This window comes from Tamandua tetradactyla, chromosome 6 (assembly GCF_023851605.1).
Source record: "Tamandua tetradactyla isolate mTamTet1 chromosome 6, mTamTet1.pri, whole genome shotgun sequence".
Classification (NCBI taxonomy): domain Eukaryota; kingdom Metazoa; phylum Chordata; class Mammalia; order Pilosa; family Myrmecophagidae; genus Tamandua; species Tamandua tetradactyla.
The window spans coordinates 70,863,568-70,887,237 of record NC_135332.1 but is presented as its reverse complement, the minus strand read 5'-3'; the positions used below and the strand labels follow the sequence as shown (position 1 = coordinate 70,887,237).

Here is a 23,670-nt window from a genome sequence, read left to right as displayed (position 1 = left end):
GAGCGCCAAAAGGGCGGCACAGAGCTGGGAGCGGGTCTCTAGACTTTTCCCCTTACTACAGGGATGAGGGGGGTGGGGCGTGAGGTGCGGGGAGGGTGACACGAGTCCCAGAAGCAACTCTCACAATCAGATGAGCCATAGGATGGGAAGACCCTGCACTTGAGCAAGATGCAGCTGGGGGACTGCGGTGTGGGATGGAGGGGGCCGTGGGCAGCGACACGGTTGGATGTAGGGACCGGGAGAGAAGCAGAGGGGGGAGGGTGACACGGGGCACCTGGAGGCGAGCAGAGACGTTCTCTCTGCAGGTGGAGAGCTCTCAGGCTTTCACCTGGCAGTCGCAGCTGCGGCACCGCTGGGACGAGGAAAAGAAGCATTGCTTCGCGAACATCTGTGACGCCCAGATCAGGTACTCCTACGAGTACCTGGGCAACACACCGCGCCTGGTGATCACACCGCTCACCGACAGGTGAGGATGCGCCGGGGCCTGCATCCCCAGATCCCGGGAGAGGAGATGGCACTCTCCCTTGGCCCTTTCCCACGACTCTGGGCATGGCTGTGTGCGCACTTAGCTGCGAGAAGCGTGTCCTGGGTTGGGGAACCACGTAGGAATTCAGCTCTGCTGCGAACGAGGGACCTGGCTTCCTGCTCCGTGTTGGTGATCCCACCTGAGCTGGATGGCCATGGGCCTCTGCCAGGACCTTCAAAGCTGGGTGGAGGGCGCTGTGTGAGACCTTAGGACCGAGGACGCTTCGGTGGGCCTGGGGACAGGCAGGTGTTACAGCTGCCCCTGGTTTCTTAGTGGCCTTAGCACCTGGCCCCAGCGTGGCACAGGTGTGCAAAGCATCTGTACCTCTGCCACGTCTGATGTCCTTCCCCTGCTTCTCGCTTGGTCGCCACCTTGGGGCTGAGCAGCTGCGAGAGAGATGCGGGATGGTGAGAGAAGGCGGGCTGGCGGGCGTCACGGCCCCCACGTCACTAGAGGCCCCTTGCAGGTGCTACATAACCCTGACGCAGTCCCTGCACCTGATCATGGGTGGGGCACCCGCCGGCCCCGCGGGGACAGGCAAGACAGAGACCACCAAGGACCTGGGCAGGGCCCTGGGCACCATGGTGTACGTCTTCAACTGCTCTGAGCAGATGGACTACAAGGTACCTGCCCCCTGGAGGCCGCGGCCCCTGTCACCAGTGGCCCCTATGCGAGCAACTTGCCCCCATGCCCAGAGTGAGCCCTAACAGTTGGGACAGCTGCAAACTGACCCCCAGTTTGGAAGGAAGCCAGGGCCCTGCAGACATGACGAGCATGTCTGTGTGAGGCTTCCAGGGGGGACCGAGCCGGCTCCAAGTGTCCTGCCCCTGCCTGTGGAGGGGACCCTCTGTCAGCCCCAGTTCCAAGCTTGTTTTGGCAGAACGGAGGCCAGTCGTGCTTCATCCGGGGCTCCGGGTGTCAGGGCTCTCTGGTGGGTTTAGGAGGGGACCAGGGGCTGGGCCCAGGACTCAGCAGGACAGTATTTGGCCCTGGAGGGCGGCCGCTGAGTTCCAGGGGCTGGGCCTGCCTGGGAGCCCCACAAGGCTGGAGGACCCATCCTGAGGCAACCAGGGCACAGCAGCCTCTGCTGACGGTCACAGCCAGATGGTCAGCGCCAGCCTAGCTGGACTTTAGGAAAAGGAAATCTGAAGTTGGGTAGCCTTGGCATGCTGTCCTCTTCTCCTTGGATCCCATACGCAAATGTGGGAGAATTGTTCTGATTATCCGATTATCCGAGGACTGGAGTGATACAAACTTCTAGTAGAAAGTTTTCCAAGGTGCTCCCACCTTTGTGTGCATGAAAAGTGCGGGGCACAAATGGAAGGATTGAATTTTGCACAAATGTGCCTTTCCTTTTTTGGTTAGGAGACCCGTACAAAGCTCCATCCTGGGGTCTGGGGGTCAAGGGTGAAAGGCCAGGGCTCTTCCCGGCCCAGGATTAACCTCTTCCGGGAGGTGAGCCATCCTGTCTGTGAGCTCTCCTGAGGCCCTGGGGGGCAAGGGGTAGGAAGCGATGAGGTGATGCAGCTGAAAGGAGAGGGAGGCTCCCCACTGCGCCCCAGGCTCCTCCAACCTCTTCCTTCCACTGACAGCCCTTCTCTTGCCCTGCCCTTCCTAGTCCTGTGGAAACATCTACAAGGGCTTGGCCCAGACAGGAGCCTGGGGTTGTTTTGACGAATTTAACCGCATCTCGGTGGAAGTTCTCTCTGTGATCGCTGTGCAGGTAGGTCCCCGCCACCGCCTTCAGGTCAGTTGTGGCCCAGTTGCAGTCACTTCTTTGCTGGCCGCTGGCTCCTCAGCTCCCCCCTCCTCTCACATACAAGAGTCAGCTCAGCCCCCGCAGCCCTCCCCACCACCGTCTGTAAGGCAGGGCGAGGTGGTGTGACACAGAGGTGAGTGAGACTTGGCTACGTCCTCAAAGGGCCCACAGTCTAGTTGTGGAAACAATAAGACTCAGATAAAGTAGCATACATGCCAGTGGGTACAGATGAGGGAATCATTTCTTCTGACTGGGGGAGAAAGGATTTTGTTGGAGGTGTCAATTCAGTTAATACATAGGAGTTCATCAATTAGACAGATGTTCTGGAAGAGCTTAGGAGGAGAGAAGAAAAGGAGGGAGGGAGGATGTAAGGAAGCAAAGAAGGAAGGAGGGAGGGGTGGAATGGAGAAGGGAAGGGAGTGGGAGGGGAGTGAGGAGGAGGAGGGAGGAAGGAAACAGCCCAGGCCCACACATTTGGGGGCCACCCAGAATGGAACACAGGCCAAGGTGGGGAGCTGGGACAAAGCACACGCAGTGTTTTCAGTATGGGGGAGGCCCCGTGTGTTTGGACGAGCATTTCTGCATTTTAAACAAATGCCCCAAGTGATCTTTGGGCACCTGGAGTTGAGAACCTCCAGGCTCTCTAAGGTAAACTAAGGCCAGGTCCGAAGCAGGGTGTCCTGTGATATTCCAAAAGGAAGCAAAGCTGCCCTAGGTTCCCTCTGCCCTCTACCCAGAGTAAATAGACAGACAGATGTCCTCGTCCCTCATCCCTTCTGGGGGCCAGGAGGTGTGGGCAAGACTGGACAGTCTTCCCTTTACACAAGGGGCGGGAGGAGCTGCCAGCAGGCGTGGAGGTGGGAGACCAGGGCCGTGTCCAAGGAAAAACAAGTCCAGACCCATAAGGAGAGACTTTATTTGAAAGGATTGTTGGAGACAGGGGTTGGTGTCTGCTGCAATGGGGGGTGGGGTGGGGGAGGGGCGGGAGGCCTCTGACCCTGTGGGATTGTCCTTTATAGAGAGGAAAGAACTGGGTATGGGAAGTGGGATGAAAGGCGCACGCCATCGATCAGATAGTGGAACGGAGAATGTCTCATACTGAATACATTTTCTGGGAGGCGCCCTTAAAATTCAGGGGTCTGGGGGGAGGAGAGAAGCTTAGCCAAAGTTTAAGTAATAAGTATTTTGCTCTGATTAGTGAAAAGGGGAAAAGTGGTTCAGCTAAGCCTTTATGAGACAAAGAAAGAATGGGCCTGGTTCTGGGTAAACAAGGGGCATCTGTGAGTCCATCTAAGTCCTATGGGGAGGGGGTTCTTCGCAGTAAGCCCAATTTCCAGAATGCAAAAAGGTGGGTGACTTCTTAATTTCCCTTGTTTTCCAGAAACAGGGCTCAAGTAAAATTTAGCATTTCAAGGGCTGCTCGAACTTCCAATCGGGTCTAAAGCTGGTGTGAGCCTATAACTCAGCTCCCACATTCCGGCCAATCCTTAAACTTCTGCAGGCTCCTCTTTCTCACCTGTAAAATGGAGGTGATGGTGTGGGGTTTGCTGGCCACTGGCACCCCCCACTCTTATGCTTGTCACTTATTTTCCCAGCCTTGGGGCTCCAGGCCAGGGAGGCAGAGAGTAGGGGTGCATCCAGTTCCTGGCCGCCTCCTTGGGGGCCCCCACCACCCCAGTGCATTTACCGTTACCTGCCCCACCCCCAAAACAGTGAGTGACGGAACCCCAGAATACTTAGGGAGAGCTCTGCAAGACACGAACTCTTTGCTGACTTGAGTGAAAAAACAGAATATTAGGAAAGGTTAAGGATGGAGTGGGTGGTGAAGACTTTAGGATGCCCCGCCCCAGCTCTCCCCTGCAGAAGCTGAGCCAAGCACTGCCACTGCAGGCAAGTTCCTGGAACTTTGCCCCCAGCGGGGATGTTGGTGCATGAAAGGCTTTTACCACGAGTGTCCGGTGCCCTCCGGTGGCGGCGGGGAGACTTGCAGCTGTCCTCCATGGGCCCTGGGGCTGCCCTAATTCTCCAGCCTCAGAGATCTGGGTCACCAAAAAGACAAACCCCTTCCCCCTGCAAATCTGGATTTAGCCATAGTAACCGATTTCCTTGAAGTTATTGCCAGAATAGGACCCAAACGCAAAAAAAAAAAAAAAAGAGTAGGAGGTGGAACTTCCCTCAGAATAAAAAGGAATGAAACATTGTTACACACAAAAGGCTGCGTGATTCCACTTACAGAGCATTCTTAAAATGGCAAAATTACAGCAGTCAAGAACAGATGGGGGGTTCCCAGGGGCTGAAGGGAACAGATGGTGGGTTCCTGGGGGTCGGATGGGGACAGGAGGAAGTGGGTGTGGCTACAAAAGGGTACCAGGGGGAGTCTGGGGTGACAGGATGTTCTGTCACTGCACCCAGGCCAGGATACTGTTCTCACGTCCTGCACCCCCACACCCCTGGGGTACACAAATCTCTCTGTGCTGTTTCTTACAACTATGTGTGAATCTACAGTTGTCCCAAAATTAAAAGTTTAATTTAAAAAAGAGAGAGAAAAACCAGGAGGCCACTCTGCAAACTCAAAGCACACCCCACCATCCACGAAGGCCTGGGGGGCTGTTGAAGCCACACAAGCCCCCGGGCCAATGCGTCTCTGTGCCCATCGCCCAGGTAAAATGTGTCCAGGATGCTATTCGGGCCAAGAAGAAGACTTTTAATTTCCTCGGAGAGATGATCAGCCTCATCCCCACGGTGGGGCTCTTTATCACCATGAACCCCGGCTACGCGGGGCGCACAGAGCTGCCTGAGAACCTAAAGGCCCTGTTCAGGTAGGCAGCCCAGGTGACAGGTGAGCAGCCTCGGTGCCTCAGGCGGCCACATGGCACCGTCTCAGACCAAGGGGTGGTAGGAATCACTAGGGAGGCAGGGCAGAGGAGGCCAGAGACCGAGCCTGACCCGGGGAGAGGAGGTGACCACCACCCCCCCACAAAGGAGGAAGAAAAGGAAGGCGGCTCACCTGCTCGCCCTGCTTGCTCCTACCTCAGGGCTACTGCCGTGCTGTTCCCTCAGCCCGAATGCTATTCCCTGCAGGCGAGGCCCACGCCACATGCCCAAGACCCCATTTCTAACTGACACCCTCCACCATCCCGTGTCCCACTAGAATGAGCTCCTCCGGGGCTAGAACTTTAGAGCTTGGTTCTCACCACGTGCTCAGCAATGGGCCAGGACCTGCCGCCCAATTCATCAACAAGCCGGGGGCGCCTTAGTTAGAAAGAATTGGGAGGATAAAAGGTTGTTCGTGGGACACAGCAGCGCGGGCGAGTGTTGGCGCCGCCGGAGTTGCCCATGACAGCCTCCACAGCCCGACTCCTGGGGGATGAGGGTGGTTCCGATTTCTGCCCAGTGGGAAGGACAGGCCTGGTTGCTGGGCAGGAAACGTGGTGCTTTTACAAATAAAAAACACTTGTGGGGGGAAAGCCGTCTACCTGCTCTGTCCAACTGGAGGTGGACAGCCCCATTCAAGACACCACCTGCCCATTTGTACAAGACGGCGGCAGGCAGTCTTCAGGCTCCCAGAAAGAACTCAGGGCAGGTGAGGGTGGGGCCTGGAGGTGCCACGTGTGGGGCGAAGGAGGAACAAGCAGAGTGGGCAGTGGGGGTGGACATGCTGGGAGCCGAATCTTCTCCCGCGGGCCGATGGGCCACCCTGCAGGAGGACCTCTGTGCAGGTGGGGCGGGGGCACCCCGAGGTTGACTCAGGCCGCTCTCCCCCAGGCCCTGCGCCATGGTGGTCCCGGACTTCGAGCTCATCTGTGAGATCATGCTGGTGGCCGAGGGCTTTCTGGAAGCCCGCCTCCTGGCCAGGAAGTTCATCACGCTCTACACTCTGTGCAAGGAGCTGCTCTCGAAGCAGGTGCAAGCGCGCCCGCTGCCACGCCCACCCGCGCAGAGCCCTACCCCGCCACGCCCACCCGCGCCGAGCCCCGCCCCGCCACGCCCCGGGCGCGCCCGCTGCCACGCCCCACCGCGCCGAGCCCCGCCCCGCCCCACCTCGCCCTGGGCGCACCCGCGGGGGGACCGCAGGAAGAGGCGGCCGACCCCAGGCCTTGCTCACCAGCACCGCCCCCGCGCCCCCGCCTGCAGGACCACTATGATTGGGGGCTGCGGGCCATCAAGTCGGTGCTGGTGGTGGCCGGCTCCCTGAAGAGAGGCGACCCGAGCCGCGCGGAGGACCAGGTGCTCATGCGGGCGCTGCGGGACTTCAACATCCCCAAGATCGTCACCGATGACCTGCCCGTGTTCATGGGCCTTATCGGGGACCTGTTCCCCGCCCTGGACGTGCCTCGGAAGCGAGACCTGAACTTTGAAAAGGTAGCAGCCCCCGGGCCCTCGGGGTGCCCCCTGCCTCCACAGGGGAGCTCTTTCCGCTGCCTTCTGTCGGGTTGGTCCGACCGACGCGAACTCGGAGTGAGGGAGACGGGGGCCCCCAGGGGCCGCCCCCTGTGCAGCGGGAAAACTCCTGAGGCCGCTGCCCAGCTGCACTCTCAGCATCCTCCAGAAGTGGAGGTGCAGGGAGGAGAGGGGGAGGGGCAGGGGGAGGGGCGAGGGGTCAAGGAAGAGAGGGAGAGGGGGCAGGGAGGAGGAGGGAGGGGCAAGAGGAGGGGGAAGGGCAGGGGGAGGGGACAAAGGGACAGTGGGAGGGGCGTGGCAGGGAGGAGAGGGGGCGTGGCAGGGAGGAGGGGTAGGGGAGCAGGGAGGAGGGAGCCAGGGGCAAACGCCACCCACAGTCCTGGCAGCGTGCTTAGCAGGACCTGAAAGGCTTCGGTAGCGGATGGCTGCTCTAACACCTCCCAGGGCAGAAGGTCCTCCGAGGACACTCCTGTCTTCCTGCCCTGTGTCGGCGCACGGGGTCGCGCCCCATCCTTGACCCCACCCCCACCCCCAACCCCCCAGATCATCAAGCAAAGCATCCTCGAGCTCAAGCTGCAGGCAGAGGACAGCTTCGTGCTCAAGGTGGTGCAGCTGGAGGAGCTGCTGCAAGTGCGGCACTCGGTGTTCGTCATCGGCAACGCTGGCAGCGGCAAGTCCCAGGTGAGCGCGGGCGCGGGGGTCGCCATGTGCCCCAGCGTGTGCCGAGCCCTCTCAGCTCTGCGCTCGCCTCTATCTGCCCGGAAGGGCCCTGTAGGGACCCAGCTCTGAATTGGAGCACTGCAGTGAAGGGAGGCCACAGACCGTCAGCCCCCACCACGGCCCCCCCCCAAGGATAGACCCTAACCAAGGACATCCCCTGGATCCCCCCATCAGTGACACATGAACCTTTCTCCCCACATTTTCTCTCTCCCTGCTCCCTCACCCTTGCCACCCATCCCATCCCCTGCATTGCCTGGGGCGTGAGGAGAACGGGGGGGTAACAACAGATGCCACCTGCATGTACCTTTAAACTGGGCTAACCCAGCCACGTGCTCAGCCAGGCACCGGCGAGATGGGCTATTATGCGATTATTAAAGATCCCTTCAAAGGCTAATAAGAAGGGGATGCTCACAGCACGCTATTTTTGAAAAGGCAGAAACGTGTGAACCCAATTTTCTAAAAGGAATATATATAAAAATATCTTCAAATGTCCTTAACTGAAAAAAAATTGTTTTTCCCTCTTGGTGGAGGAATCATGGCCTGTTTTCTGACCTTAAATTACTTTTTCAATGAGCAAATATCACTTTTCTTATCAGGGAAAAAAGTGATGTGAATTTTCCCTGATTTTCACAGGGTCTCGAGGCAAGTGTCTTAGGTTCCTGGCTGCTGAAACAAAGACGGCGCAATGGGCGGGCTCTGCAACGGGGTGAGGGGTGGGGGGTGGGGTGGGGGTGCAGCCACATTTCAGAGGCTGGAGGCAGCCTGGCCTCACTTTCCCTTCACGTGCCACGCCCATGCCAGCGACTGCTCCCTCCTCCCGGTCCCACTATTCCCAGCTCTGGCTGCTCCCCACCTGTCCTTCCTGGTGCAGCTTCCTCTGTTTACGAGCACTTCATCCGTATTGGATGCAGCCCCCTTCATCCAGGGTGGGTGCCCCTTAACTCCTAATATCTTCCCAGGTCCTGCTTACAGATGGTTCCCCGCCGCAGGACCAGGGACTGGGACCTGAATGTGCCTTCTGTGGGGGCTCAAGTCAGTCCCCAGCAGCGAGCAGTCCTGTGAATATGAGCAGTTAGCAGCCCCAAGTCCATGTCACAGGGACCTTCACTTAGGTTGCTGTCTCGGGGTGCAGACCTGGCTGCATGTCACCCCAAGCAGCCGGTCCGGCCCTCATCCTGCCGATAAGGGGCGTGCAAGCTCACGCACAAGAACTCCTGTGCACACACACGGGGCGCGGGGCTCACCCCCTGCGCTGGCCTTTGTGTGTGGCCCGGGACCTCCCTGGGTGCAGGGCAAGGTGGCCAGGGCCCGGCCACGCGCGAAGGGGCTGCTGCCTCTCTCCAGGTCCTCAAGTCTCTCAACAAGACCTACCAGAACCTGAAGAGGAAACCTGTCGCTGTGGACCTGGACCCCAAGGCTGTCACCTGCGACGAGCTCTTCGGCATCATCAACCCCGCCACCAGGGAATGGAAGGACGGTAGGGGCAGCCGCAGCCTGGGGGATCTGCTGCCGGGGCAGGCGGGGGGCGGTGGGTGGATAGGGGTCCCGGCCAGCGGCCCAACTCCACGTGCACATGCCGCGTCCACACAGGCGGCAGGAAGGGGCTGCCCTGTGCTCCTCGGGCTGCAGCTCTCAGCGCAGGGGCTGCTTCCTGAGGCTCTGCCGTGGTCAGGCCCTGCCCAGCAGGCCCACAGCCTGGGGTGGGGCGTGGGGGGGCACATGTCATAATCACAACCTCCAGTAGATATTGTCATCATGATACAGCCTGGGGGCACCCGTGAAAAGCACTTCCAGGTGCGGTTCCCTCCACAGGTGGGAAAGCTGGGAAAGCTCTGGGACTTGGTACCTGAGAGCAAGCAGGCCAGGGGAGGGGGCTTCTGAGCTGAAGGCTTTGTATTTGTGAGCAAGGCCTAAGGTCTGGGGACAGGGGGCAAGGAGGGAAGCCCACAGCCTGGCGTGGCTGGAAACCGGCCAGGTTGTAGGGTCCTGGGCAGCACCAGGGATGGGAAATGCGTGCCTTCAGGGGCCGGGGGCTGGGAAAGGAATTGCATGATCAGTTCCATACATTATAAGAGTGGGCGCATTCCAGAAGGGAAAGGAGAGAGGAGAGGTGAGAGGTGGGGAGGCCAACGAATGGCAGAGGCAAGGTTGGGGTGGGGCGAGGGGACCTGGGTCCTGACAGTGGCATGGAGGGGGTAGGAGGGGGCACTGAGGCAGACGTGGGTGCCTCTTAGAGCCCTCTCTCAGAGCCTTTCCTCTCTACCCCTCGCCCTACTTCTGCCTCGTGTCTTTGTCACCCCCTCACGTTACACAGTGCATCTGTCTCGCAGGCGGGCTTCCATGTGTCAGCTGAGTTCCTTACGGCTGTCAGGGCCTCTCTGCTGCCCTGCCCCAAGCTCCCTGCGCCAGGCCTGACACACACACACAGAGAGCAAGAGAACGAGAGAGAAAGAGAGAGCGAGACAGCGCTTGGTGGACCTTTGTTGAATGAATGAACCAGGGAACAAATGAATGAATGGCTGAACAGAAGAATGAACAATGAATAAATAAATTAATGAGTGAATGAACAAATGAACAAACGAGGGAGTAGACTTCACCATGGCGTGAAGGTGGCTGAACATGCAGAAGTGACAGGAGCAGCAGGAGAGGGCCTCCAAAGGGGTGGGGACCCGCCAAGGGGGTAGGGGTCCGAGGAGGCCAAAGGGCAGGGCCCGGGGGTGGGAGGTGCAGGGTACGTGAAGGAGGGGACCCCTGGTCCTCAGAGCCGAGGGGAAGAGTGGGAGATGGGCCAGGTCCCATCATGTCCGAGGAGAGAAGGGCTGGGTTGGGGCTGGAGGGGGCAGGTCTGGAGTGAATGCTAACATCAGAGCACGAGGGCACCCATCACCTGCCTTGGCGTGGGACCCTGGAGGGGTCTCGCTGGTGGGGTCTCCTGGATGGGTATCTCCCCCATGTGTTGGGGGGTCGTCTCCCCGGTGGGGTCTCCCCAGCATCACAGCCTGCCCCGCTCCCCGCAGGCCTCTTCTCCACCATCATGCGTGACCTGGCTAACATCACTCACGATGGTCCCAAGTGGATTGTGCTGGATGGGGACATTGACCCCATGTGGATCGAGTCTCTCAACACCGTCATGGATGACAACAAGGTGGGCAGGGCTCTCTGGACCCCAGAGCCTTCCCCAGAGCCGCGGGGAGGGGTGGGGGCTTACTGGGGTGCCAGCCCCCTCCCACCGCGGGGAGCCAGCAGCCGGGAATCCCCATGGTCCCAGACGTCCCACGGGGGTGCCAGCTGTGAGGTACATCTTCTTACACGTCTCCCAGCCGCTTCACGGGCTGGGGCAATGCGGCCTGCAGGTCACACATGGCTGAGGCGGGAAGGAGAGCTGACTATCTGTGAGGCAGAAAGGGTGTCGGAGTGATCTAGTAGCCATCAGGTGGAGAAGGGAACGTGAGGATTTCGAGCCGGGGAGGAGGCTATGGTTTGAGAAAGTAAATGGGGGACTGTGGCGTTAGAGTGGACGTGTGTGGTTGCACATCTGGCCCCTCCCCACTTGTGCAGGTGGAGGGGGGCGGGGGGGCTGGAGTTGACGGAGGCCGAGCAGCTCTGGGCTTGTCACTGGCAGGGGTTGCACAGGTGCCCTGAGCACCTCCAGTCCCCTCCTGTCCCCCTCCTGAGCTGGTCTGTCTCCCTGGTCCCCACCTGCCCCCACTTGACCCTGCCTGGCCCCACCTGTCCCCGCCTGACTACACCTGACCCTGCCGGTCCCCTGCCTGTTCCTTCCTGTCCCTGCCAGGTGCTCACCCTGGCCAGCAACGAGCGCATCCCTCTGAACCGCACCATGCGGCTGGTGTTTGAGATCAGCCACCTGCGGACGGCTACGCCCGCCACCGTCTCCAGGGCCGGCATCCTCTACATCAACCCCGCCGACCTGGGCTGGAATCCGTGAGTGGGGCGAGGACGGGGAGCTGGGGGCGTCTCAGGGCCACGCACGCACTCATTCCTTCATCTGCGCGCTCATCCATGTGATCAGTCAATCCCGGGTGCCACCCTGCACGCCAGGCCCCGGGGAGAGGAACAGGGGCAGGTGTGGCCAAGGACGAGGTCAATTCACTGACGTCACAGCCCTGCGGCTGAGGAAACAGGAGCCGGGGCAGCGTGCTGGGGGCTCAGAGAAGTGGGGGGGGGGGGCAGGGGGAAGGAGGCCAGGAAGGAGGAGAGTAGAGGTGGGGGGGGGAGGGGGCTCAGAGGGGAGAGTCTGAGCTCATTGCAGACAGGACATGCTCCCGGAGTTACTGACATCTGGACAGGCATCAGAGGGGAGCGTGGGCACTCCAGGTGGACAGAAACTGGGGGTAGAGGGTGCATTCCAGATGGGGACACAGCATGCTCCTGGCGCAGAGGGGAGAGAGCATGAGGCTCGGGACAGACAGTGGCCCTGGGCAGAGCAGAAAGGGGGAGGAGTAGGTTCTAGGCCCCAAAGGCACTGACAGGGGGCCTTGGGGAAGGGAGAGGAAGGGGTGGATGGGAAGAGCAGGTAAGGTCTTGGGAAACCCAGGCCTTGGTGTTGATTCAGGAAGCGTCTTACCCTCGCAGAGCAAGGGGCTTCCGGGAGGCACAGAGATGACAGCTCGGAGCCAATGGCTGCCTGTTTGAGGGGCCTTGGAGAGCCCCCCCATGGAACATTCAGGAGCGGGCAGCTCAGGAGAAACACCATGGCTGGAGGAGGTGGTCATTCCTTCAGCCAGTCCTTTCCGAGCACCCAATGCTCAGACCCTAGGACGGCCAGCTGGGGGGTCCGTTCTCCGGGACAGCCATGGAGAGTGATGAAGGGGCAGAGTCAGCACAGTGTTCTGAGGAAAGCCCGCCCTGAGCTAGGAGAGGGAGGAGTCCACAAGGGGATCTGTGAAGGAGCAGCCCTGCAGGCAGCTGGCACACCCAGGAGGAGAGGGGACTTCGGGAAGGAGGCAGGGCCACCGAGTTACATCCAGAGCACCCAGGAACATGAGGACAGAGAGTCGCCACTGGAGTTGGCAGCCAGGGGCTCACCAGCAAACTTAGGAAGAGCAGCTTCATGGGCTGTGGGCAGAGACGGGACGGGGGAACTGAAACGACATCCCAGGGGAGCTGCTGGCCCACCTGGGCTAGAGTTGTATTCAGGGGACATCCAGTGGGAGGGGTCCGAGACCCAGGAGATGAGCAGCCATGGGTGACAGCACGTCCTGGCTGGGCCTGAGACAGGAAGGAGAGCGGGTCCCAGCAGCTGCAGGGGCAGGAGCCCACTGGGCTGAGCGGCAGGAACGCTCACTTGTTCTCCCCAGGGTGGGCCTTTAAGTCAAAGCCAGCGCCCAGGCCTGTGTGCACGCAACAACTCTAATCCAGGAGAAACTAAAAACTCTCATACACATCTTCAAGTGGGAGGCAAAAGCAGCACTCTGTGTATACATCTGCAAACTGGTTTCCCCTTCTGAGACCCTCTTGTATTTGTAAGTCAGTTCTTAACTGCAACAGGCATTAGGACACCACGTTTTGCTTATAGACAGAGTTTTAAAGATTTGCTCTCTTAGGCTGGATAACCCAGGGTGCTGTGGGACAAAGGTTCCCGGCTCTCAGCTGCCTGTTCTGATGGAAGTGCAGTAAGAAGCAGAAATTCCAAACAAGGGTGCATGGAAAATCATGTTTCCCAAGGCAGGGGCTGCAAGCTGGCTGCATGCTACTCGCTCGAGCCTCCCGCATATGCTTCGGCATCCCATAGGGGACTTGCTCACTGAGCTCACTGGCCCGAGGAGGAGCTGGACATTCGTTGTGCACTGAGCACTTACCATGCACCCGTCACTGTTCTGTGAGCCTGAGGAACATCAACACATGTAACCCTGAAATGGGGCTGTCATCATCACCGCCCCCTTACAGGCGGGAAGCCCAGGACTCGGATGTAAGCAGCTTGTTGCCTGTGCTCTTGGTATCACATTTGAGAAACCATTGCAACATCCAAGGTCATGAAGATACGACACACAGCTGGCTGCGACGGAGCCCATTGGAGCCCAGGCTGTCGGCTCCAGAGCCCAAGCTCCTCACGCTGCAGTGGGTCCCCAACACGAGCTGTCCCAGAAATGGACATGTGTCAGACAATCTGCACTTGGCCCCTCAAGGATCGCCTGTGATATTTGTTTGGACTCTCCCACTGAATATGACAGAAAATCAATTCATTACTAAACCTAAGCAGAGACAAAGCAATCTATTGACTCAGAGGTGCACACACCAAGGTAGGTTCAAGTCTGGCTGGAACCAGGAGTCTTGAGGAAAAAGAATAAAATTAGAGGGCTCGTACTTCCTGTTTTCAAAGCTCACTATTAAACTACAGGAATCAAAGCAGGGTAGTACTGGCAAAGGACAGGCTCATATAGACCAATGGGAAAAAATTTAGAGACCAGAAATAAACCTTCACATCTGTGGTCAGTATTGATTATCAACAAGGTGCCAAGTCCACTCAATGGGGAAAGAACAGTCTCTTTAACAAATGGGGCAGGGAAGAATATGCACATACAAAAAAAAATGAAGTTGGACCCTTACCTTATACCATCTACAAAACTTAACTCACAATGGATCAAACCTAAATTTAAGAGCCAATAGTAAAAATTCAGATGACAAACGTAGAGGCATATCTTCATGACCTTTGATTTTGCAGTGGTTTCTCAAATGTGACATCAAAACCACAGGCAACAAAAGAAAAAAATAGGTAAATTGGACTCCATTGAAATTTAAAATTTTGTGCATCAAAGGACAATATCGAGAGTAAAACAACGACCAACAGAAGAGGAGAAATTAGTCACAAATCATATATATGAAGAGGGTTTAATATCCAGAATATATAAAGAACACCTACAACTCAACAACAAAAAGACAAACAACCCATTTTTAAAATGGGCGAAGGGGGCAGGCCAAGGTGGCTCAGCAGACAGAGTTCTCGCCTGCCATGCTGGAGACCCAGGTTCAATTCCTGGTGCCTACCCAGGCAAAAAAAAAAAAAAAAGAAAAAAAATGAGCAAAGGACTTGTATAGACATTTCTCCAAAAATTATACACAGATAACCAATGAACACATGAAAAGATGCTCAACATCATTGGTCATGAGGGAAATGCAAATCAGTACCACAAGATACTACTTCAAACCTACCTACTAGAGTGACTATAATTTGAAAATGGAAAACAGCAAGTGTTGTGGAGATGTGGAGAAATCGGGATCCTCGGTGTAAATGTAAAATGGGGCGGCTGCTATGGAACATAGAACTATCATACGACCCAAGGTGGTAGCTACTCCCAAAAAGTTGAAAACAGGGACTCAAGCAGATACTTGCACACCGACATCCACGGCAGCTTTATCCACAGTAGCCAACAACCCACGTGTCCATCAACATACGAATGGATAAACAAGAAGGTGGTCTATCCATACGATGGAATATTGTTTGGTTGTAAAAAAGAATGAAGTGCTGGCATATGCTACAACCCGGCTGAGCCTTGAAGATATGATGCTAAGTGAAATCAGCCAGACACAAAAGAACAAATATTGTATGATTCCATGTATATGAAATATCTGGAATAGGAACATTCATAGAGGCAGAAACCAAATTAGAGGTTACCAGGGGCTGAGAGGAGGGGAAATGAGGAGTTAATGCTTAATAGATACAGAGTTTCTGTTTTGGAGGGGTGGGGATGAAAAAATTTTAGAAACAATGATGGTCGCACCACATTGTGAATGCAATTAATAACACTGAACTCTAAATTAAAATGGCTAAAATGGCCACTTTTATAATAAATATATGTGTAACCACAATAAAAAATATACATGTGAAAAAAAGCCACCAATCTATTGATTCAAGTCACCGAGGGGAAGCTTCAGGCATGGCTGGATCCAGGAATCCAGATCAGGTCATGAAATCTGCCGTCTCCCCTCCCCTCCACTCCGTTACTCTCCTTTCTTCTTCCTCTCTTTCTCTCCCTCCCCAACGCCCCCACTAACCCCAGCTGTCTTCAGTATTAGCTTCATTATCTGGCAGATGCTCCCCACATGGCGGCAAAGACGTTTCCCAGCTGCTCTATGCCTATTGCATCCTATAGCTAGCAATTCCAGAGAAAATTCTAGAAGATAGTGTGCAATTCTCACTGGCCCTTTTGACATCTGCAACTGACTGCGCTGGGGCGGGTGCCTTCATCTGGGCCAGTGGGCCCCGCGGTGGGGCAGCGGGCAAGGGAGCCCTTGCCGAGGGGAGGGGTGCAGGGCGGACCCCACGCCTCCTGAGGCCCGCCCCCTGCTCCCCAGGGTGGTGAGCAGCTGGATCGAGAGGCGCAAGGTGCAGTCGGAAAAGGCCAACCTCATGATCCTCTTCGACAAGTACCTGCCCACCTGCCTGGACAAGCTGCGCTTTGCGTTTAAGAAGATCACGCCCATCCCCGAAATCACGATCACCCAAACGATTCTCTACCTGCTCGAGTGCCTGCTCACTGAGAAGAACTCGCCGCCCGACTCCCCCAAGGAGCTGTACGAGCTCTACTTCGTGTTTGCCTGCTTCTGGGCCTTTGGCGGTGCCATGTTCCAGGACCAGGTGCTGGCGGCCGCCACGCGTGGGCTCTCCCGGCGCCTCGGAGCTGGGCCTTTCTTAGTCCTCTTTTTCTCTTTTTCCTGAAGCTTGTGGATTATCGAGTCGAGTTCAGCAAGTGGTGGGTCAACGAATTTAAAACCATCAAGTTCCCCTCGCAGGGAACGATTTTTGACTACTACATAGACCCAGATACGAAGAAGTTCATGCCATGGACGGATAAAGTGCCCTCCTTTGAGCTGGACCCTGACATCCCGCTGCAGGTAGCGCTCCCCAAAGCGGTGACAACTTAGTGACAATTTAGGACCACCCCACACACGCTTTGCTGGAATGCTCCAGTGCAGGCAGGCTTCCGCAGTAGGACCTCTTAAAAGCAAAGCGACAGATTTTAAAAATCTGTTTTAACATCTGCCTTTTTATTGGAAGGTGGAGATTTGACCCTTGGGCTATGTGAGGGCTGGATTTGTGGCCTAAAATTGGTGGCTCCCACCCTTTCCTCTAGGCAAGGCCCCTCTCTCCCTGGCCCCTTCCCTGCTCGCCCCTGTCAACCCCTGCCCCAATCCCCCCAGGCCCTCCCCTGCCCGCCCCTGCCCCTATCCCCGGGGCCCTTCCCCTGCCCGGCCCCCCACCTCTCTACCCCCAGCCCCTCCCCTGCCCGCCCCGGCCCCTCTCCCTCTGCCCACCCCTGCCCAGCCCCTGCCCCTCTCTCCCCTGCCGGCCCCGGCCCCTCCCCTGCCGGCCCCTGCCCCTATCCCCCTGGCCCCGCCCCTGCCCAGCCCCCGCCTCTCTACCCCAGCCCCGTCCCTGCCCCGCCCCTCTCCCCCCGCCCCCTCCCCTGCCCGCTCTCTGCCCCTCTCCCCAGGCCTCCTTGGTCCACACCACCGAGACCATCCGTATCCGCTACTTCATGGACCTGCTGATGGAGAAGTCGTGGCCGGTGATGCTGGTGGGCAACGCCGGGTCGGGCAAGTCGGTGCTGATGGGGGACAAGCTGGAGAACCTGAACATGGACGACTACATGGTGCAGTCCGTGCCCTTCAACTTCTACACGACCTCGGCCATGCTGCAGGGTGCGGCTGGGCGGGGCCGGGGCGGGGCGGGGCCGGGGCGGGGAATGGGCGGGGCGGGGGCGGGGAGGGGCGGGGCCGGGAGGCGGGCACCGGGCCAGGACGGCGGGCAGGAGCCGCAAAGTTAAACTGTGGAGCGAGGCCCAGGGAGCGCCCAGCTGGCGGCCGACCCTCTCTGCCTTCTCTAGGGGTTCTGGAGAAGCCGCTGGAGAAGAAATCGGGGAGAAACTACGGGCCGCCCGGCACCAAGAAGCTGATCTACTTCATCGACGAGATGAACATGCCCGAGGTGGACAAGTACGGGACGGTGGCCCCGCACACCCTCATCCGGCAGCACATGGACCACGGGCACTGGTAATGCAGGCCATGGCAGTGGCGTGGGAGAGGGGAGGGCTGAGGAACTGTCCCTTCTCTGATGCCACAATTTTCATTTCTGAGCATCCACCACATGCCAGGCTTGGGGCTGAAGCCAGGGAGGGAGGATGGAGATGCCTTTCCCACCAGTGGGCCCGTCTGGTAGGGGTAGCGAAGGAAGGGAGAGTGTGGACCAAAAATCCACAGGGGAGGCCATCCTGCAGCTGAAAGCTGGAGGCTGCGTGGGGCTGGGCCACAGGGCCTTTGAGGAAGAGCAGTTGCTGCAGAGGGATTAGTGGATGCAAAGGCCCTGAGGCAGGAGGGGACCACGGGGGCCGGTGTGGCTGCAGCACGAGCGCAAGAAGGAAAGGGGTGCCAGGGCAGCTCTGGCCAGACGCCCAGGGCCCTTGGGCTTTCTCCTTGATGTGATGAGAAGTCCAGGCTATGTTTCTAAGTTTGCAGTTTATAAAGACCAGAACATTCCGTGCCACTGTGCCATTGTCTCTCAAAATAAGGGTTCTTTAATGACCTGACGAGTAGTACAGGTGAAGCCTGGGGCTTCTGAGACCAAAGAAACCCGAGAAACCCCATCAAAAACCCATTCATGGGTGCAGCTCCCTGCTGCACTGTGGCCTGATGTTTACAGAGCATCATCAGAGGCGCCAAACGGCCTCAGTGCCACCACCCTGACATCCAGTGTGTCTACTTTGTGGGAACCCTTCAAGTTCAGAAGGGGACACACCTACTGAAGATGAAGACCTTGGCCACAGAGGCCAGGGGTCCTCCTGAAGGTCTCTGGTCTCCTGGTGAACATGGTTGGGCCCATCCTGCCTCAGCCCCCCACCTCCCTCCCCCAGGTCCTTCTTTGCCTGGGAGGTCCTTGACCCTCATTCTCCACAGCCATGGACTTCCACACACCAAGAGGGCCCAAGCTGCCAGCAGCAGAGACCCACACTCAGTCCCTGATATGGCACCATAGTGGCAGGTCGATTACATTGGACCACACCCATCATGGGACGGGGCAGCAATTTGTTCTAACTGGAATAGATGCATATTCCAGATATGAGTTTGCCTTCCCTGCATGCAGTGCTTCTACCAAAACTACCATCTATGCATCTACAGAATGCCTTGTCCATTGTAATATCCCACACAGCATTGCTTCTGATCAAGGAACCCACTGCCCAGCAAATGAGGTGCAGGAATGGACACACGCTCATGGAATTCTCTGGTTTTACCACCTTCCCCATCACGCAGAGGCAGCTGGGTTTACAGAAGATTAGAATGGCCTTTTGAAGACCAAATTATGGTGCCAACTAGGTGACAGTACCTTACAGGGCTGGGGCACTGTTCTCCAAGAGGCTGTGTATGCTCTGAATCAGCATCTATTTCTCCCATAGCAGGATTCACAGGTCCTGGAATCAAGGGGTAGAAATGGGAGTGGCACCACACACTATTACCTCTAGTGATCCAGTAGGAAAGGTTTTGCTTTCTGTCTCTGCGACCTTAAGCTTTGCTGGTCTATAGGTCTTAGCTCCAAAAAAGAGGAGTGCTCCTTCCAGGAGACACAGCAATGATTCCATTGAACTAAACATTAAAACTGCCACCTGGCCACTCGTGCCTCTCAATCAACAGGCAAAGAAAGGGATTGCTGTACTGGCTGGGGCGATGGCTCCCAACTGAAGGGATAAAGGACTGCAACTACACAGTGGAGGTAAAGAAGCATTTGCCTGGAATACAGGAGCGTCATCAGGGCGTCTCTCAGTACACCCTACTCCTGTGATGAAAGGCCATGGAAAACTGCAAGTGGCCAATCCAGGCAGGACCTTCTTGAACCCATTCTCCCCCCCACCCCACCCCACCGTGCTACCCTAAGCACTGCTCCCAGAAGCCATGGCGGCGGTACCAGCATTATTCACAACAGCCACAAGGTGAAACAACCAGGTATCCCTCAACAGATGAGATGGAGAAACTAAAACAGGGCCGATCCGCACAACAGAACACTATGCAGCCACGAAAAGGAATGAATTACTGGCACATAGATGAACCCTGAAAACATCGTGCTGAGTGAAAGAAGCCAGGTGCAAAAGGACAGTTATTATCTGACTGCATTTATATGAAATTTCCAGAATAAGCTAATCCATAGAGACAGAGACAGATGAGAGGTCACCAGGGGCTGGGGAGGGGGTGGGGAACGGGGAGTTAATGCTTAGTGGGTGCAGAGTTTCTGTTTTGGGGGATGAAAAAGTTTTGGGAATGGGGGTGGAGATGGAGCACACCGCTGGAAACTGTGCTTAGTAAGTCACATGTGAAGTGCCCCGAAGGAGGCACAAAAATGATTAAAACATATCTCCTGCAGATATGTTACCATAATACAATTTGAAAAAGAAAAAACGGTAATGACCTCAAACCCTGTTGGTGGAGTGCCAGCTCACAGCTGCACACACCCACCTACGCATACCCTGCAGGCACCCACCTGCACTGCACCCACCTGCATGCAACCACCTGCACTGTACCTACCTGCACTCACCCACCTGCACTGTACCTACCTGCATGTACCCACCTGCACTGCACTCACCTGCATGTACCAACCTTCACTGCACCCACCTGCATGCACCTCCTGTATGCACCCACCTGCATACATCCACTTTCACTACACCCACCTGTGAGCACCCACCTGCACTCTATCCACCTTTGTGTACTCACCAGTATGACCAGTATGCGCCCATCTGCAAGCACCCACCTGTGTACATCCACCTGCACTGCACTAACCTGCATTCATTCACCTGCACTGCACCTACCTACGTACACCCACCTGCATGCACCCACCTGCGTGCACCCACCTTCACTGCACTCATCTGCATGCATTCACCTGCACTGCACCTACCTACATGCACCCACCTGCGTGTACCCACCTTCACTGCACCCACCTGCATGCACCCACCTTCACTGCACTCACTTGTGCACATGCACCTGCACTGCACCTACCTGCATGCACACACCTGCATGTACCCACCTGCAGGCACCCACCTGCACTGTATCCACCTTTGTATACTCCCTTGCATGCACTCACCTGCACACACACACCTTCACTACACTCACCTGCATGCATCTACCTGCACAGCACCCAACCCAAGACCTCTCATCAAGGTCACAGCCCTAATCAGCCGTGGAGCTGGATTTCAAGCCCAGATGTGACTGCATGGCTGGCTCTTCCCCACTGAAGGACTGTAAGTGGCCTCGGCTGTGATGTGAAGCTCAGAGGGGGTCAGGGCTGAGGGGATAGAGCCGGATGGGGTAGGAGCAGCTTGAGGAAGGAAAGGGACAGCACATTTGGGGAAGGTGGAGGTGCCGAGGCTGGAGAGGAGGGTTTCCTGTGGGGCACAACCTCGGCGCCTCCCACAGGCCCTTCCCAGCCCCCGTGATGGGTTCATAACTTTGCAAATACAAGCTATTTCTGTCTTCTCTTACTCAAAGAGAGACCTTGACTTTGTGAAGCTTCAGCCTTAGGTCCAGGCCAGCCCTTGAGTTTATCCCAAAGAAGCCTTCGGAGGAGAAGGCACAATCAGATTTCTAGAAGGATCCTTTAGAACATCATATAAGGTGGCCCCATGATCGCCCGGGAAGGTTGGACCGTCCAGGGATGTGTTAGGATGAGTATTAGGAAGAGATTGACTCGAAGGAAACTTCCCACCAGCACGTGCGTGACGCACACGAGGGAGCCTGCGGGGGGAGGGGCAGAGGCCTAAAAGCAAAGGGTCATGGTGCCCAGTTAACAGGAGGGGACCCCGGAGGGTATCTCAGACCAGGGAAAGGGTGTGGAAGGAAGCACTTCTCAGATAAGTTTCAAAAGCACAGACCGGAAAGCAAACCACTGACTTAACCCAGCGGGCAATGTGAGATAACAGAATGGGCGGAGACCCTGCAAGGGCTGAAACTGACCGTGGATTAATGTCTGAGGCACACAAGGAATTCCTATAAATCTACATAGAAGAAGAAGCGACACCTCCGCCCCCCGCCCGCAAAAAAAAAAGATATAATGGGAAAGCAAAAAAAAAATAAAAAACTAGCAAGCCCGTGAAGGGATGCTCAAACTCTAATCAACGCAAATTAAGACAATAAAACGTCAATGACAAACACACTGACGCTACTTAGTGTGAGATGCAGAGAGGAATGTGCCACAGGGACTTTCGTGCATGGCTGGTAGCATCCCTGAGTCCAAGGAAGAGGGGGCCTGCCCTGCACCAGTTGTCGCTCTCTGGAGGCTGCACCCCAGAGGGCCCCACCCAGAATGCTCCCACACCGCCATTTGCAAAGGGTGGAATTGGGGGTGAAAGTGGGTGCTGCTGCAAGCAGAAGCACATCGCACCGTTTATGTAAACTAAAATGATATGTCTGCAAAACGAGATGCATTTTGTAGAAGAGAAGGACCTTAGAAAGGAACCAGCCGAGAACATTTTTTTTTAAGGCAGCAGAAATTTGGTGGGACCCGTGCCCACCAAGAGGCAGGAGGTTCTTAGAGAGAGACCATCCCTGGTGTCAAGAAAGACCCAGGAGGTGCAAGTGGTGAGTCCTGGGGAGGGACTGGGACCTTCAAGTGGGGAGACCAGTAAGTAGGACCCAAGAAGAGTCGTGTCTGGTGAACTCAGTGTGGTGCACTGATGCAGGGGAGACCAGGTCCCCGTGGGTAGAGGGAGGTGCTGAGGAAGGGTGAAAGTTGGCCTGGGAGATGGGGCCAGCTGGCAATAGTAAAGAGGACCGCGGGTCTCCCCTTCCACCCAGAAATGTTCCCAATGCCAAGCAAATAGCAGGCAAGTTTGCGGAAATTCCTCAGTCTGGGCAGCGTTGCTGTGCTACTTAAAACAGGGAGTAATTTAAAATCATCTAAATCTCCAACGATAAGAAGTGAGGCTATATATTATTTTCATCTCTATGATATTACGTGATATTTCTATTTACTGTCACCTTAAATAGTCATGCTATATTGTTAATATCTTTAAATAAAATAAGCCAGAACACTCTGCGTGGCGTGACTCAAATGCCGTAAAACAAATGAACAGGAGGTAGATGTATGCTTGGGACCATCTCCAGGGAGTGGGCAAGCTGGAGTGACAGCTGAAAGTGCATCTGGGAGACTACACCCCAAGAAAAGCCTGGGGAAGCCCCACACCCCGAGAAATGCCTGGGGAGGGCACCTTCATAAGCTCTGCTGATACTGGTGCTCACCTGTTTTCTCCTTCTCTAAATACACACAACCGAACCATGCAGAGCAGGATGGCATAGGCATGAAGGAAACAGGGGAATAAAAACTGCTGCTTTTCTTATAATTGAGAGACTGCTGAACTTCATTTTCTTGATAATAAAAAGCACAGCTTTTCTGTCATAGCGACAGAATCACACTTTCCAGGGTCTGTAGGAAACTGACAACCACGACCCAGTCTAAAATGTCAGCATGTGGAGCGAGTCATCTCCCTATCCAAGGATATTGCAGAGACCAGGAACACAAATGATCCAAAGTGTGCACGGACCACACATCGGATGGTTAAAATGTAGATAGAAGAGCTGAGAGCAGCAGTTGATTTCCAAGTATAAAGCACCTGTGGTTGAAGTAGCCAAAAACAAAACTGACAGTGGGTTTCAAGACAGTGTTACCATGTGCTCTACTGGAGATGATAATGGTGACGAGAGTAGAGTTTTTAAGTTAACAGTTTGTTCAGGATGTAAAATATTTCACAAACTGGCATTCTAATATCCTTTCTACTCATCTGACCCTCTATGACTTTGATCAGTACTGTGGCATCAAGGAAATTATTCATCCTACTTAAAAATTAATCATTAGGGGAGTGTGAGGGTAGTTCAGTGGTAGACTTCTCGCCTGTCGTGCGGGAGAGCCGGGTTTGATTCCTACCCATGCAGTTCCCAAATAAACAAACAAATGAAAAATCCAACAAACAAACAAAAATTCAGCAAATGGTGCAAATGATGCAATAAGGGGATGGATACTCACATGGAAAAGAAGAATGAAATGAGACCCCCACCATAAAGTGAACAAAAATCAATCAATCAATCAATCATTAATAATTATAATGATACTGGAGTTTGGTAACCCCTTATTAAGCATGCACAATATTGCAAGTACTAAGCATTTTTTTGTGTTGACCCACTGCACAGATGAGAATACTGAGGCACAAGAGAGGTGAAGCTGCTTGCGCAGAGTCCAGGCACTATCAATGGAAGAGCTGGACCACAAGCCTAG

At 55.9% G+C, this 23,670-nt stretch overlaps 1 protein-coding gene across 10 annotated transcripts in view; it reads left to right on the top strand.

The window, feature by feature from the left end:
• Positions 1 to 23,670, top strand: part of DNAH17 (dynein axonemal heavy chain 17) — a 146,265-nt gene that overhangs the window by 61,988 nt on the left and 60,607 nt on the right. For 8 of the 10 annotated variants that reach the window (XM_077166116.1, XM_077166118.1, XM_077166115.1 and 5 more), the window contains exons 35-48: positions 306 to 466; positions 993 to 1,149; positions 2,145 to 2,249; positions 4,947 to 5,104; positions 6,051 to 6,189; positions 6,420 to 6,647; positions 7,230 to 7,367; positions 8,751 to 8,883; positions 10,424 to 10,551; positions 11,200 to 11,348; positions 15,720 to 16,002; positions 16,086 to 16,259; positions 16,859 to 17,066; positions 17,252 to 17,417. In XM_077166116.1, the coding sequence (XP_077022231.1) occupies positions 306 to 466; positions 993 to 1,149; positions 2,145 to 2,249; positions 4,947 to 5,104; positions 6,051 to 6,189; positions 6,420 to 6,647; positions 7,230 to 7,367; positions 8,751 to 8,883; positions 10,424 to 10,551; positions 11,200 to 11,348; positions 15,720 to 16,002; positions 16,086 to 16,259; positions 16,859 to 17,066; positions 17,252 to 17,417 (2,327 nt within the window). Of the gene's footprint in view, positions 1 to 305; positions 467 to 992; positions 1,150 to 2,144; positions 2,250 to 4,946; positions 5,105 to 6,050; positions 6,190 to 6,419; positions 6,648 to 7,229; positions 7,368 to 8,750; positions 8,884 to 9,167; positions 9,219 to 10,423; positions 10,552 to 11,199; positions 11,349 to 15,719; positions 16,003 to 16,085; positions 16,260 to 16,858; positions 17,067 to 17,251; positions 17,418 to 23,670 lie in introns of those variants that run through there. The other 2 variants (XM_077166124.1, XM_077166125.1) reach the window with 2 other exon arrangements.